This window comes from Copadichromis virginalis, linkage group LG2, assembly GCF_057382275.1.
Source record: "Copadichromis virginalis isolate Kocher_CV1m ecotype Utaka linkage group LG2, C_Virginalis_male_GT1.1, whole genome shotgun sequence".
NCBI lineage: Eukaryota > Metazoa > Chordata > Actinopteri > Cichliformes > Cichlidae > Copadichromis > Copadichromis virginalis.
Window position 1 is genome coordinate 13,241,318 of NC_140619.1, and position 16,798 is coordinate 13,258,115.

A 16,798-nucleotide genomic window follows, 5' to 3' on the forward strand; every position below is an offset into this window, starting at 1 on the left:
GGTTTATTTTTTAGCACCTGACAGCTCTTTTTTGCTTGTCATCGGTAAATACTCTGCATACTCTTTCACGTGATTCAGTTTATTTTGAAAAGTCTCAAAGATCTTGAGATTTATTGTGAAAGGTTTTTGTGGAAAATAAACAAGCGGACACGTGATGGTTTTACCATCTTGTTGCTAACAACAATGCATAAAAACAGGCGCTTGTCCATCCATAGTATGGTTATATTAAATATAAGAGAAAGAGAGAACTTTAAGAAATTAATATAGCCACTACAGTGACCATCAAAACGATGAAAAAAAATATTGCCATAAACAGTTTATTTTGCAACACCACGAAACAAACGATAGCATTAAATGAAACATTAGTCGTTTTTATCATCATCCGATATATATCGTTATATCGAACAGCCCTATCGTTAACCTTTTTTTCTGAGGTAATTGATTTTACTGCACCAGAAAAGCATGAATAGCTTATGTGATAAAGTTTATTTAAAGCTGTGTTGAATCAGTCAAATGTATAACAGCAACATTTCTCTGTGATCATCACACAAGAAAAATTTGAACTCTGATTTACATGAATCAAAGAAAGAATGAATCAGGCACTTAGCAACAACAAAGAGTTTATAAAAAAAATAAAAAATAAAAAAACCATAGTGATAACAACAATAATAATACTAATAATAATAAGGTCATTCACAATAACTGAACAGTCAAAACTGGCTCCCAGTTAAAATAACACATGTGACATTATCCCAAAAAAGAAAAAAAAAAAAAAAAGCACAGAATGTTTAAAAATAAGAAATAAATTAGACAAATGTTAGGTTTTTAGACAGTAGCACTAAAATTCAGTGAGCTGCAACATCATTTTGTTCCAAGTTTTGTCATGAGGACCGCTGACGGCTGAATTATGAAGAAATCATAAACAGACAGCCATCCCCTCCATCTTACAGTCTTTATTATTACAGGAGCAAGAGCTCCAGTGGTTATTCTTTATGTTAATGGTGACAGGTTTAGTTCCTCAGGACACATGAAACCAGTCAGACCTTTGGGGACTGACTGAGGTGCAGGACTGGTTGAATAACTGAAGGTTGAGATTTAGTTTTGCTTTAAGCTCCACTTGAGTCTAAAGAGATTGGTTTCTATTATTTCATTAAGAGTATTCATGTGATTTATTTCAGCATATTTATGCATCTCTGTCATCCATGTTTTAATCTATTTTCCTTCATATGAGCAGATCATTTCATACCTGTGATAATAATAACGTCATATTTCGACATAAAGGCTTCGCTTTTTCCTAATTAGTTTTTCTGTTACTGCAGGAGATGAAAACTATAAAAAGTTGATGAACAACAGGAACTTCAGTAGCTTTTCCAGCAATTAAAAGTAGTTTTAATAAAATTTCAGCTCCTGTAAAATCGTTCTCAATGGTTAAAAAGCACGATAAGAGGTCCAGCAGATACAGTGACGCAGTTTGTGTTCATACAGAGTGAAAGAAGAGCAGCTTGGATGCATCTTAACGTGGAGAAAACCTGTAATTTCACTAAAGAGAATGTTTCAGTGCATCACTGCGCCTGGTTTCGTACATTGCTGCAGGAGCTCATGTTCTGTGCGTTTCATCCCATAAAACCTGTTTTTGTTGTCTTTTCTTCTGATTATTATCCCACATCTCCCCTCCCTCATTGGTGAAAACTTTTTTCATTTCCCAGTTTTAAAACCATGAGGCTCCGGCTGACGGCTCAGTCTGAGTGGATGGAGAGCGTGACTTTGAGGCAGCCCAGCTCTTTGCCCTGACTGCCGAGGACCCCCTGAACCCGGTAGTCCCCGTTAGTCAGCCAGTAGGGCAGATCGATGTTGGGCAGGTAGAAGATTGACTGTGGCAACGTGTATGAACCCTGAGAACAGAGAGGGAGAGTCATGGTGTTTCATCATGTTTAAAGGTCACAGAGCTCAGGGCTCATGTTTCATCCCTAAATGGTTTTCTACACGTTTCAATCTCAGCTACTGAGAAGTGATCTGATTTGAAATCAAAGACTTACAGCTTTGAAGGGGCAGTGGCAGGGTAGGCCGTAGGTGTGAAGCGGTTCGGGACAGTCCTGACCGGGCGGGATCAGCTGGCTCAGGATATCGCAGGCATCCTTATAGTGACAACTGCCCACCTCATCCAGACAGGGCACCTTCACCCAGAAACCTGCCACCTCCTTCTCCAGAGTTACATTTAGCTAAAGATTGAGAGGAGACAGAGAAACAGCAGCACATGTGTTAAAAATGCTGCAGCGTCACCAGCGCCGTGCCGCAACCTTAATCCTGTTGAGAGGAAACGGTGATACCCGACATACTTCCATATACCTTTATCATAGCTAACGTGCAAGTGCTAGGTATTTGGTTTTTAACTTAAATCTACAAATCTGCAGGAAGCTTCAGTTTATTGCCTCAGTATGTGCAGAGTTTTGAAACTCCAGTTTCCTCAGCTCTCCACATAGCAGGTTCCTTCATCAGCGTGAACAAGACGCAACAACAGCCACATAAGCATGTCAGAATTATTTTCAATTTTACAAAAAGCATCATAAAAATAAGATAAAATAAAGAAAAACATCAGCAGGTTGAAGCAAACGTAAAAACTAAAAGTGGCCAAACATGATGCAGTGACCTTTGATTTGGTGAAGGTAGAATAGAACTCCTCATCACCACAATCGCCTCAGGTTAATTACCCACTGCAGCAAATCCAAGAACTCTAAAAGAAATTCTAGGAGACCTCGAAGAGGATCATAATCAGAGTTTTACAGTTCATGCTTATCACTGCACATGTGACAAAGAACAAGTTCTGCTGAGTGATAAAGTTTCTTTTCCCGTTTCAGACGCATGATTGCCGCTTTACAGCTGGAAAGGAAAAAAACAAAAAAACAAAAAAAAAAAACAAACAAACCTCCAAGTGCCTCTCACATCCTTAAACACACCATCACCACTACATCATGTTACACTACTCATTACATTACCTTCTAGCTGCTCTGTAATAAACTGTGACATAATCACCAAAAAAAACAATAAAAACCTGAGGCCCCACACGACACAAATTCCCATCCTAATAAGGAGACACACACCATCTTAGTTTTCAAATATGAACATGGAGCAAAGATGAAAAACAGCAGGCTTCAAAGCAATCGTCATGGCGATTCTACTTTAGAAACAGACTGCTCACACTGTAACAGGATCACTGTTATCTGCTGAAGATCAGGTGTAGCTGTGGGTTGTCTTTGTGTTAGAACGGTGTGTGTCTGCGTCAGCAGTATAATCCAGATAATTCACAGTTTGAATTTTACCGTCACGCTCTTGTCCTTTCATGTGATAAAAATAAAAGTAATGTCCACCATCGTCGTCCTCCCTGCACACAAACTGAAATCAGCTGATCGTAGCGACGTATGCATGAAGAAAACAACGTGGTTGGTGGTGTTTTGTCTCTCTCTTGGTTCGCAGTGCAGGTAAAGAACTTTGGTCACACAAGTAACCACATAATTGTAACTGTGTGATGTGATTACTGACTTTAGTCCAGTAGCTCATTATATTACTGTGATCCTGAAGAATGTAATGTGTCACTGTGTATCAATCATACACTGCAGTTTTTAATATTGCTGTTAAACATTAGAATATGGCTGTGTCTAGTTTGCAGAATGATTTAAATTTAAAAATCTTAAACCTGTAAAAATAAATGACAGCCCTGATCCGGGGGGTGTCCGTGTGTAGGCCTCACAGGAGGCAACTGGTTGTCCATTTAGTTATTTATTTGGTTAATATGTGTACAAATAAACCGATTGAGGAATGAAAGAAAAGAAAACTGAATAAAATCCAATAAAACCTGACTGCTCTGTGCCATCAGGTGTTTCTTCTAAATGCTTTATATATCTTGGCAAACCGGACAGTATTTTTATTCCTCTGTATCAAACACAGATTGGAAACAGGAAGTGGTTTTCATGCGTGCTTCTAAGTAAAGTTGAAATATATAAAGTAATAATACTTTTCTAATATTTCTGTCTCCTCATTCTGATGATATTAGCTCATTCATCTCTTTATTTGGCGCATGTGACCATGCTTCACAGACAAGCTTCTGTTTTCAGTGTACCATGTAACCCAAACAACATTCTTTGTTTAATTTCATTTTCCAAGATTAAAGACTAATCAACGGCTTCAAGTCTACACCACAAGTTGCACACACATTCTGTAGATATAGATATATACATGAAAACTTGATGTTTTTTAATTTTGTTTAAAAGTTTTTCTTATTTCTCTTGTTATTTTTGAATGTTCAAAATAAATTCTATCTATCTATCTATCTATCTATCTATCTATCTATCTATCTATCTATCTATCTATCTCACAAATAGGGATGGGTATCGTCTAGGTTTTATCCAATACCAGTACCAAACCGGTACTTTTGAAACGGTGCTTAAATGAAGAACACAAACTTCGTCCAAAAACCTCTCATGTTTAGCTGGGTTCTTTTGTAAAAAGATAACAATCTTAGCCTTTTCTGCAGCTACAGTGGGGCAAAAAATTATTTAGTCAGCCACCGATTGTGCAAGTTCCCCCACCTAAAATGATGACAGAGGTCAGTAATTTGCACCAGAGGTACACTTCAACTGTGAGAGACAGAATGTGAGGAGAAAAAAAAAAAAAAAAAAAAAAAAAAAAAAAAAAAAAAAAATCCATGAATCCACATGGTAGGATTTGTAAAGAATTTATTCGTAAATCAGGGTGGAAAATAAGTATTTGGTCAATAACAAAAATACAACTCAATACTTTGTAACATAACCTTTGTTGGCAATAACAGAGGTCAAACGTTTACTATAGGTCTTTACCAGGTTTGCACACACAGTAGCTGGTATTTTGGCCCATTCCTCCATGCAGATCTTCTCGAGAGCAGTGATGTTTTGGGGCTGTCGCCGAGCAACACGGACTTTCAACTCCCGCCACAGATTTTCTATGGGGTTGAGGTCTGGAGACTGGCTAGGCCACTCCAGGACTTTCAAATGCTTTTTACGGAGCCACTCCTTTGTTGCCCGGGCGGTGTGTTTTGGATCATTGTCATGTTGGAAGACCCAGCCTCGTTTCATCTTCAAAGTTCTCACTGATGGAAGGAGGTTTTGGCTCAAAATCTCACGATACATGGCCCCATTCATTCTGTCCTTAACACGGATCAGTCGTCCTGTCCCCTTGGCAGAAAAACAGCCCCATAGCATGATGTTTCCACCCCCATGCTTCACAGTAGGTATGGTGTTCTTGGGATGCAACTCAGTATTCTTCTTCCTCCAAACACAACGAGTTGAGTTTATACCAAAAAGTTCTACTTTGGTTTCATCTGACCACATGACATTCTCCCAATCCTCTGCTGTATCATCCATGTGCTCTCTGGCAAACTTCAGACGGGCCTGGACATGCACTGGCTTCAGCAGCAGAACACGTCTGGCACTGCGGGATTTGATTCCCTGCCGTTGTAGTGTGTTACTGATGGTGACCTTTGTTACTTTGGTCCCAGCTCTCTGCAGGTCATTCACCAGGTCCCCCCGTGTGGTTCTGGGATCTTTGCTCACCGTTCTCATGATCATTTTGACCCCACGGGATGAGATCTTGCGTGGAGCCCCAGATCAAGGGAGATTATCAGTGGTCTTGTATGTCTTCCATTTTCTGATGATTGCTCCCACAGTTGATTTTTTCACACCAAGCTGCTTGCCTATTGTAGATTCACTCTTCCCAGTCTGGTGCAGGTCTACAATACTTTTCCTGGTGTCCTTCGAAAGCTCTTTGGTCTTGGCCATGGCGGAGTTTGGAGTCTGACTGTTTGAGGCTGTGGACAGGTGTCTTTTATACAGATGATGAGTTCAAACAGGTGCCATTCATACAGGTAACGAGTGGGGGACAGAAAAGCTTCTTACAGAAGACGTTACAGGTCTGTGAGAGCCAGAGATTTTCCTTGTTTGAGGTGACCAAATACTTATTTTCCACCCTAATTTACGAATAAATTCTTTACAAATCCTACCATGTGAATTCATGGATTTTTTTTTCCACATTCTGTCTCTCACAGTTGAAGTGTACCTCTGGTGCAAATTACTGACCTCTGTCATCATTTTAAGTGGGGGAACTTGCACAATCGGTGGCTGACTAAATACTTTTTTGCCCCACTGTATAGGGGATTTATGGTATCACTCTTGGCTGGAAGCAGTGCTTAATCAATGGGGAAAAAAACAAACAAAAAAAAAAAAAACAAAACACCAACTTTGTCCAAAAACCTCTCATGTTTAGCCGTTTCCACTTTTTCTTTGGTCATTTTAGCCTTTTTGGCCAGGATGAAGGGAGTATCTGCCATCAAACAAGAAGACAGCCGCATGTAACTACGACAGTGTTTGCTAGTTCACCTTACGTGCATTAATTTAATAACGTGGTGAGCCTACTCAACGTAAATTACACACAAACAACATTAAGCTACTGACCCAGAGAAGAAGGGCTGCTGCCATCATCATCAGTCATCATTTCTGCTACACTGTTAGGGCTAGGGGCCAGGACTCTCCTCTTCGAGTTTTTGGGGGATGTTGCTAACTCTGGGTCCGATAACAGGCACCACACCCACAATAGATGTGCTCGATGTGAGCTCTTGCAGCAAGCTATCAAATACGGTGCATTTCTCGGCTTTAAAAAAAAAAAAAACAAAAAAAAACGCTATGCGTCGCCAGGTGTTTCATCAGATTCAAGGTGTTACCTCCTTTGCACAGTATCACCTTAAAACACTTGTTGCAGGCTGCTGAGTTTGCATCTTTTGCTATGAAGTACAGCCAGACTTTGACCGCTTCGCCTTGGGCGTTTTTAATCTGTAGCTCTGCTCTAAAAGAACATATGTACCTGGGCCCGCCTACTACGCTTGCAAAGGTAAAATGATTGGCTAGAATCCAAAGTGTGTGACATCTCAGGAAAAAAAAAGCACCGAAATAAAGCACCGAAATGTGCGCTGCTTTTCGGTCTGGTTACTACCGTTTATGTCAGAACCGGTGCCATACCGGTACCCATCCCTACTCACAAGTGACTAAAACCAAGACCCTTTCACTCCACATAAACTTTAACTGTCAAAGTGAAAGTACACGTGGGCAATGAAACAATAAAACGAGGAGCTGTTTCCTCAGGGCCGAGGTCTAACTAAACTCAATAACTGTTCAAAAAATACTCAATAACTGTACTCGATTTAGGGATAGGCACACTTCATTGGGACTTTGTAGGATTCTGACAGAGAGTCAGACGACTTTTTGCTTTGCCAAATAATAAGAATATTATACCAGACAGTTAAACCACTGTTGAGTAACCTTGTGCCTGTTACTTAAGTTAACCCTGTGGAGGATGACACTGCTATAAACTAGTCAGGTTTTTCCTAACATTTCAATACTTAACTAAAGGAATAAAGAGAAAGAATTTTGTCCGTTTCCATCAGCTCTAAATTATTCAACCCACTCATTAATTAAAATCCATCAAGTTATTCACCTCAGTCAAGCATCAACAAAATATCCTCTATTTTGCCTGCAAAATACAAAGAGTTATAAGTAGAGCTGGGCGATAGAACGATAACGATATGTATTGCGATATAACTTTTTCTCGATCAAAAAATTAAACTATTGCAATAGACCTCGCCGCTCTTGTCCTCTTTAAAAAAAAAAAAAAAAGAACAGCCAATCCAAATTAAGTAGCGCAGAGCCGAACCAATCACAGCCGCAGCGTCGCGTCACGTGACTTGTTACGTACAGCACAAGTGCCAAGCCACACATGTGTATTTGTTTGGGAAGCAGCCAGCCGCCGTGCCGCCCGGGTAATGGAGGAAATGAGTGTGCCGACTAGAGAAAAATCAACCGAGAGCGTGACCGAAGGTTACCGAAAAGAAAATCGATGATGGTTCCAATGCCGGAGAGATTGTCGAACGGGAGAGCCATAGAAGTTCCTAGTGTGAAGGTATTTCGGCTATTTCAAGTCTGACAAAAAACAGTAGCGCGCACTATAAATTGTGCCGAAAGAAAGTCTGGAAATACAATAAACCGGTGCATGCTCAATCTCTGACTGGAAGCGCTAATTCGTCATTCGGCTTTTGTCAGACTAAAGTAACTGCTAAAACTGTTTGAAAAGCTAAGCTATACAACAAGGAGAGATTGAGAATTTCCTTTTAGTTCTCAGTTTATTTGATATTGACAAAAGTTAGTCAATTTTGTCTGTTCTTCTGTAAAACAAACTAAGATTTATTTTTAGAATTAATATTTTGTTTCTAAGTGGAATTGACAATTTAGTAGTCTGTTTTGTTTGTTCTATTTTGAAACTTAAACGCTTTAGCGGCTGCCTTTTGTGTAGTTTGCAATATTTGCCTTTATTTATCTGAAAAAGTCTCATGTTCCTTAAGTACATCTACCCTGTTGAACTTATTATGGGAAATAAATATTTAAGTCAAAACAAGCTGCTGATTATTTCACATTTTACTTGTGAGCAACGGCACATTAAAATCTTACAAATATAGTTATTTGGCTTATATCGTGATAGATATCGTTATCGCCTGAAATGGAAAAAACCTATCGTGATATGAAAAAATCTTATATCGCCCAGCTCTAGTTATAAGCAATATTAGGCACAGTTTTCTGATGAGTAGGAGACTCACAGTGCACATTTTAACCTTGAGATACTCGTTTGTGTTTGACCACCTGCCCAGGGTGTAGCCCACCTCTTGCCTGATGACAGCTGACAAAGGCTCCATCTCAGCTCAACCGGTTGATCCGGTTAATTTGCCTGTGTGTGTTTGGAACTTGTGAGTTTGTGAAGTGTGCTGAATGCAGCTCCCTCTAATGAAAAAAATTAAACAAAAACCATTTCAAACTGGGAGACATTTAAGCCCTTTGTTCACTGTGGCTGCGCTGAAAGGGAAGTGCTAAAACTAACAAAGTACCCTACTGCTTCCTTTAAAATCTGCTCCTTTTGATGTTAGTCATAAGTGAAAAATTATTTGTGAAACTCGACTGAAAGCATCCTCATGTCACTGCCATCCATAGATAAGCGTACTCACAGACAGAGGAGTGCCGAGTTCAACGGCCGTGGACCCAGAAGCGGAGGCTGTCAGATCACCTGGGATGGAGATTGGGTCTGGAGACATGGTGAGGGTCTTCAGCACAGCTGGAGCATCAGGCGGTCCGCAGTTCTTCCAGTCGAAACCCAAAACCTGCAAAATGCATAAAACTATGTTTAAACCTCAGATATTTCCCATCACGGTCAGAGCGTTCCCGCATTTCCGTACTCCAGGAAAATCAACTTGTCCAGACGTGAAAGCTGAGTGACGCAGTCCAAACAGACAGCAATCAAGGAATCATTGGATTCACGACTTTCATGTTTGTTTCTTGGATACTGCAGTGTTTTTCCTTTTCGTTTATTTATTTATTTATTTATTTATTTATCTCTCTCTAATGTTTCCATTGTGGATCCACTCTCTTCAGCTCAGTTTGTGTTTCCGGTGTTGTGCCAAAAAGTGATTGTCTGCCAAAAACTGATTTCCAGTGTTTCTGTGTATTTTTTATGTGTAATATCTTTACGTATGTTCGTAAATAGACTTCAGTGAACAGGGGATACAAAGGGGTTACATAAAGAATTAAAAAATTATCTGTTTTTTAAGTATCTTTACAACTTGTACTTACATTATAACCAATCCGGTCCTTTATCCCCACTTAAAATATTTTTACAGAACTATTGTAATATTTGCTGCCGTTTCTGCTGTCCTGTTGGGCAACTTACTCTTACAAAATACATTTTTAATGTTAATGAGATTTTTTTTACTGCATAAATAAAGGTTATATAAAAGTCGCTGCCAAAAACTGATTGCGGCTTGTATCTTGTTACACGAATGTTGTTTGTGGCTCAAGATGACTTTATGTCATCCATAAGGGATGCATTTGACATATGTTTAACATATTATAGCCCAACAAGTTACTTATAGCACTTTAAATATGAGCAATCGCTTTTTGGCAAATACCGGAAATCAGTTTTTGGCAGACAATCACTTTTTGGCACAACACCGGGTTTAGTTTAGAAGAGCTGTTACAGCTCGGTAGTCTCAACCCTGGACCTCGCCGAGCCCCCACACGCACGTGCAGTTTTAAGGCTCTACGACGACTCCGGCAGGTTTCACGGATGAACCGTCCACATTTAGTACGTGAGGTCCCCTAAAACAGCACGGTGGGAGCTTCGGTGTGGATAAATAAAACCCGTACAGAGGCTTTGGTACCCGGCGGAATTTGGCTCACCTGTACGTTCCTGACGTTCTTCCACCCGAAGGAGCCGCAGCTCACCTGAGCTAAAGCGGCAGCTACGAGCACCGTTACCGCCACACGTTTGTCCATCCTCACGTTTGTGGCACAGTTCCACAGTGCCTTTAAACAGAGCGTCGACGGCTTATACCTTGCAGCACTTCCGTATTTACGATCGCGCTGACTGTAGTCACGTGACGAAACAGCACGTCTTCTTCTTTATATTGTTTATTGGTGGTTGCCAAACAGCAAAATGGTGTATTACCGCCACCAACTGGTGTGGAGTGTGAACAGAAATGAAAAATAAATAAATAAATACAAAATTCAAATCCTAGCAAACAAATCGGTCTGCCTTAAAAATTAAATAAGGCCTGATAACTTTCACTTCTCGAGTTCTTACGAAATAAATCAACCAAGTCCAGTTTCACTTTCATATCAGCAAGCTTTTCGATCAGTTGTCTTCTTTCAGCATCATATTTCTGACAGTGCACTGAAACATGCTCTATTATTTCTTCTTCTCTATTGCAGTCACACTTACTGTACGATGTTTTCCTATTAAAAACAACATACTATTCAAACCAGTGTGCCCAAATCTGAGTCAGGATATAATCGTTTACTCTCTCCTGTTCCTTCCTGTGCTTCTCATTTCGCCTGTTTTCCTTTGGATTTTTCGCCTTTTCCTGTCTTCTTCCCATTGCTTTTGCGACCTTTCTTTCATTTTGTGCTGTATTTTGCTCTTAATCTCTGTCCTACTGCCCTTATCATTTCCCTTAACTCCATGATGCAGTGGTACCCATAAGACAGTGACCATAAACCCCACCATAGTAACTCTTTATAACTGTTTGGTGAATCTCCATCAGAACATCAGGTCTGCAATCTGAGTGACTGTCTAGCAAACTAGCCAATGATGAGCTAGGATCTGAGTGTATCACAGATCTCAGTGGTCTTGGATCTTCAATCCACTGGACAGCTAACAGTATTGAAACCATTCATCACATCCAACCTTTGTGGGGGGTTTAAACCAGGAATTAAACACTGCTGTGGAAATTCAATGGTGCTCAGATGTCAGAGTGAAATTTGGATAAAAAAAATTTTAAAAAAGATTTTTTTAAAGTTGTGTTTGTTCTCTGTGCAGTGAAATACATCCAAATGAACAAGTTGACTATTTTCTCAGTGAAGTAAGTATTTTTGACAAAGTCTGTTCAAAAGCAGCAGAAAAGATTTTTATTTTACATATAAAAACATCCGAACACAGAGAGACAATGCAGAAACAGGAGGGGAGAGCAGAGGTGGAGTCTCACACTCATGTACCTGACCTGGTCATGTGTGTATCAGTTGATTGACTCTGAGCACAGTGTTTAAAGAACGTATTACCGTGGAAAATAAATAAATGATAATCAGCAGAAGCTTTTTCAATGCAAAAACAAAAACACTACAATATTCTTTCTATGGTAACAGCAAAATCATTTTTCTACAGCATGGAATTAAATTACGTCCTGTATCTGCACCATAACGCCTGTAGATGTCGCTGTAGGACAGAATAGAAATTATCTAAAGTTTTTTTTTTCATTCAAACCTTTATTTAAACCTCAGTACAATACAAAATAGAATTAAACAGTACCGTATTAATGGTGTTGTACTTACAAAAAAATTGGATACTATAGACAACCAAATAAAAGAACAATTTTCAGAACCTACAATATAAATATGCTAGGAGGAAAGTAACCAATCAAGCCAAAGAATAAAGTGATTGAAAGATCTTGATTTTTTCACAAACACCAATAGTTTTTATAGCTTTTGGGTTAGTGGAGTTCTTAATTGAATTAAGATACTGTACAAGTTCAAAGGAGAATACATAAAAAGAGGGATGTCTTCCTAAACATTTGGACTTGTGAATATGAAATTTAGCCATTAAAATTAACAAGTTAATCATATATCTGTTATCAAAGTTGAATTGTCTTTGGTTTGTGTTGGTTTGTGTTTTGTGTCAGTTGAAGGGCTATGTCTGATGTTAATGTATCTGGTTTTGCTTCCCCTTGTCTCGCCTGATTTGCCCCAGCTGTGTTTCCCTCCTGTTACCCATTCCCTGATTGCTCCCTCTGTGTATTTAAGCCCTGTGTTTCTTTATGTCTGTGTCGTTATCTACCCTCATTTATGCTGTGTGGCCTGCTCGCTCGCTCATGTAAGTTTATTTGGATTGTTTTGTTACGTTTTGCCATCCAGCAATAAAAGCTGAGTTTTGAAATACACTTTTGCCTGCCGTGAGTCTGCACTTTGGGTCCTATTCCTGCCTGCACACAGCGACTCCTGACAGTATCAATGTCTAAATTGAATTTGCTTTGAAGATAATCTTTAGAATGATAAATTCTGTGTATTAATTTATAAGAACTATCTTTAATTTTGTTGGTAATTAAAAACTGATTAGGGAGTCTCCAAACTTCGTTCCACATAATACCATCTGACAACCGGTTCCAGAAAAAAAATTACATATGGTACCGTGGTTATACTACTCTGAAATAAAGATCTGATAGATTTATTGTTTTAGATTGCTTAGAAAACCAAATCTTGCTAACAAAAGTTTGTATAGGAGATGCCAACAGCCTGTGGAATGAAGTGATATTAGGTTGATTCATAAACTGCATACAAACCCCTGATGGTATTGAGCCAAATACTTTTGTATAATAATGACGATTTATAGCTAAATTGAAACGTAAACAAAATTCTTCATAGGAGAAGCATACCATTTGAATCAAATAATTGGTTGACTAAAACAATGTTATTCCTAAACCAACTAAGAAGAAAGATTTTCTTTTAAATAAAATATCCTTGTTATTTGAGATATAATAATTGTGTGGACTAAAGTTATGCTTGTAAATAAGAGTCCATGCTAAAAAAGCTTGATGATGAAAAGCAGAGATTTTTATAGAGATTTTATCAATATCAAAATTACAGTTAAGGAAAAATTCAGTGCCACCTAACTTAGAAAACATGAACACGGGTATAGTATTCCAATTTGAAGTAGGATTAGTAATTATCTAAAATTCTTCATCAAATACCTAAAAACACAACGTGCAGAAGAAGTTGAGCTCGCAGCAGGAAGCATTAATTTTGTAAAACTGATGTGATTCAGCTTCAGTGGACACATGACACTCTGATAGTTACACTCATTGACTGTAGAAAACAATGGTTACACTGACGTGTTAATGTGGTTCTGTGGTTATTATTCAAATCATGTTTTTAATGTAAACCAGAAGTAAAATGATAGTTATGGTGTGTTAATACGACCATAATACACCACTTTAAATTTAAACACATCGATTTGAAGTTGTCCTTCACATGAATCTGATTTTTTTTTTTTTTTTTTTTTTTTTTTTTCTCCCATTAGCAACTGAACTATAAACAGCTGTAATGGGGGGAAAAAAATACTTATGAATATTATTAGGGCAGTACTCAAGCCCAGACATTTTATAATCAAATAATAATCATGACCACAATAATAAAGAAGTGAAGAAAAGAACACAAAATAAAGAAAAAAAGCTTTAAACTTCAAAGCAGATGATGTCACACCAGAGTTTATTTAGAGGCATGTGTACTCAGCCCAACACTTATATCTATGAACGGTTTTCAAACGCTTTCTTTAACAAAGAGAGTAAATTCTCAGGAAACAAATACATATTCAAACACAACGGGCAATAACACAGCTAATCCAGACAGTGTCAGGAGTCATGTCTCAGCAAATGATGTGAGGCCACTCCTGGACCAATTGCTAAACACAGGAGCAGCGGCAGCACTTCCGGTCTGATAACGCAGAATACGCCACCACAAAGGATTTGTAATTTTGTAGAGAAAATCATCAACCTTTACTCGGTGTAGAACTGAGGTTTTGCCAGGACACTCCTGTCACTAGCAGAAAAACAAACTGAAAATGTCGCAAGAAATGTCACCGTCAATACTAATGTCGATAATGTTCACTTTAACAACTGGCAGTTAACCATCCCATTGTTTCAGGAGTAATGTATATCGATAACCTTGAATCGTTTTAAAACAAAGAAAAATACAGATACTTCAAGTTGACATCAATAAACGTTTTTACGTTTTACACCCTAATTTCTGTTTGTTTTCACTGTAAGTTGAATAAATACATGTTAGTTGTTATTCAGTTCAAACTGTGGGTAGAAAATGCTGTGTGACCTGTTCTCTAATGTTTGCCCCTTTTTGGTTTGTATAAGTTTCTCCTTTTTGTTATTTATTCCTGTAGCTGGTGTGGAATTCACTTTTTCACAAAATTATTTTAGCCGTCTATAGTGTTGATTTTAGTTTTTCACAGAAAAAACTTGTTTTAGATTTCAATTAATAACTTATCATTTTAACAAACAAGCCCTGCGACAGACTGGCGACCTGTCCAGGGTATACAGAATGTATTTTTAGTGACACAGGACACAAACAAGGAAGCAAGATGTATAATTAGGATTATTTATAATAAATATGAATTTATTACTGCAATTTCTTTAACCACAGAATAACTAAATCCTTCAGGATAATGTCACATCAATGCACTGAACTCACTATGTTATCCCTCTAACAGAGCCTCCAGATGTTCTCACTGTAAATTCCCTTCATGAATGAATTTATGCTTGCACTAATCTGAATGTTCGGGGGGAATCAAACGCATTTTACTCACAGTACTCAAGCTGACTTACCTTTGTTTGAATGACGGCGTACTCACAACGCAGAGGCTTAAAAACAGCCAAATCTTGTACCCAGTCCTATATAAATACATTTTAAAACTTATTTTAGCGCATATATTTTTTGTATATTTTGAAATACATTTCAAAATATCTATAGATATCTCTATCTCTCGCCCTATGACAGCTGGGATAGGCTCCAGCACCCCCCGCGACCCTGAAAAGGATAAGCGGATACATGAATGCGAGTCCCACAGCCTAAGTAAACTATCTATACACATAATGCTTACATAGCAAATGCTGGCAGTTGAAAAAGATAAATAAATAGTATATAAGTCAAATGTGATTCCATGCACTAGTGACGTGGAATAAAAATTTGACCTTTGACCTTTAACTCGGGCTCGAATCATTTCCAGTCAGCTTTGATGGGATTCTGCAGCCACACACTGATCTATTTCCCACAAACACAGACTTCTGTCAACAATGAGCTTAAAGTGTCACATATTGCAGTTACTCTGCATCATGCATTGCTGATGATGTACTTTTTGAATACCACACAATCTTACAAGCAGGTGGGGCTGTCTCCATACATATAAGATCAAGATTACTTTGTGCCAAGAAGACAGGATGGATCCATGCTTTCATGTTGTTTATGTCAAATTCTGACCCCATCAATCTAACATCAGAGCTAAAATTGAGACTAATCAGATTAGATAACAGTTTTTCATTTCAAATATCTTTTATTAGAAGCAAGTATCTAGCTATATAGATAACAGTTTTTCAATCTTCTATTATCTAATATTGATAGACCTGCAGAATCTTACTCTTCTTTGGTGACAGAAGTGGCGCCCGGTGTGGTCTTCTGCAGCTGTAGCCGATCTGCTTCAAAGCTTGATGTGTTATGCATTCTGAGATGCTCTTCTGCATTGATTGTAACAAGCTATGTTTTCTTCCCATCAGCTTGAAGCAATCAAATTGTTCTTATTTTACACAGAAAACTGCCACTGGATATTGTCTCTTTTTCTAGTCTCTGTAAACTAGTGATGGTTATGTGGGAAAATCCCAGTATCAGCAGTTTCTGAAATACCTTAATCTTACAGAGAATATGATGATTTTATGGATAATTAAAGTCAGTCATATATCCACAAACACAACAAGCTGAAAGTCAGTGATGCTGCTCGGTTTGCAGTCCTGAATATCACGGCACAAGCAGGATTCACTGCACTGTTAATGTTAGCTATGTTATATTGTTGCCTCTGTTCGGTGGGGTCGAGCCAAACTGACTTTAACGTGTGTTTGAATGAGCTGACGGTTCACTCGTTAAGCTGAAAGAAAGATGCTTTAATCACAGGAGTCACACATGTGTCCACTCTACCATCTGGGAACTCTTCTTGTTTAGCACTCGTAATAACACAAACACTAAATCCTGCTTCTCTTGTGCTGTTTTGTAGCAGTGTATACACCTGAGACTGCCACCTGTCTGTTTGTCCTGCACTCTCTCTCTCTTTTTCTTTCTCTCTGTAATAAATGTATGAACATGTATTTATAAGTTACACTTGTGTTTGAATCCTGCAGCTTATCACACATTTGATTTCCATGTGTGACAACTGCAGGTGTCCAGAGTGAGGACAGACTGAGGGACCCACTGCTGCACATCATCTGTGAGGCTTTGCACCCCTGATGATCCACCAGGACAAACTCAGCAGTGTGTGAGGAAGAGGAGGAGGAAGAGCCAGCAGCAGCTGACAGATGGAGAGAATAGACAGACTGTTCCCTGTTTGTGAAGGACTGCTAGAAAAGTTTAAAATAACT

At 38.6% G+C, this 16,798-nt stretch overlaps 1 protein-coding gene across 1 annotated transcript; it reads right to left on the minus strand.

Annotated features, from left to right (window-relative positions):
- Positions 1-467: 467 nt before the first annotated feature.
- Positions 468-10,519, minus strand: gm2a (ganglioside GM2 activator). Its single transcript, XM_085471476.1, has 4 exons — positions 10,299-10,519; positions 9,071-9,223; positions 2,037-2,219; positions 468-1,892 (listed from the first exon to the last, which is right to left on the minus strand). Exons 1-4 carry the CDS (start codon positions 10,392-10,394, stop codon positions 1,737-1,739), a joined length of 588 nt encoding a protein of 195 aa, XP_085327602.1. The 5' UTR covers positions 10,395-10,519; the 3' UTR covers positions 468-1,736.
- Positions 10,520-16,798: the final 6,279 nt, after the last annotated feature.

Excerpts from the sequence above, each read along its gene's own strand:
- gm2a (XM_085471476.1), bottom strand. The coding sequence starts at position 10,394 with ATGGACAAACGTGTGGCGGTAACGGTGCTCGTAGCTGCCGCTTTAGCT. Across the intron at positions 9,224-10,298 it reads AGAACGTCAGGAACGTACAG|GTTTTGGGTTTCGACTGGAA; the intron begins GTGAGCCAAATT and ends TGCATTTTGCAG. Across the intron at positions 1,893-2,036 it reads GCCACTGCCCCTTCAAAGCT|GGTTCATACACGTTGCCACA; the intron begins GTAAGTCTTTGA and ends CTCTGTTCTCAG.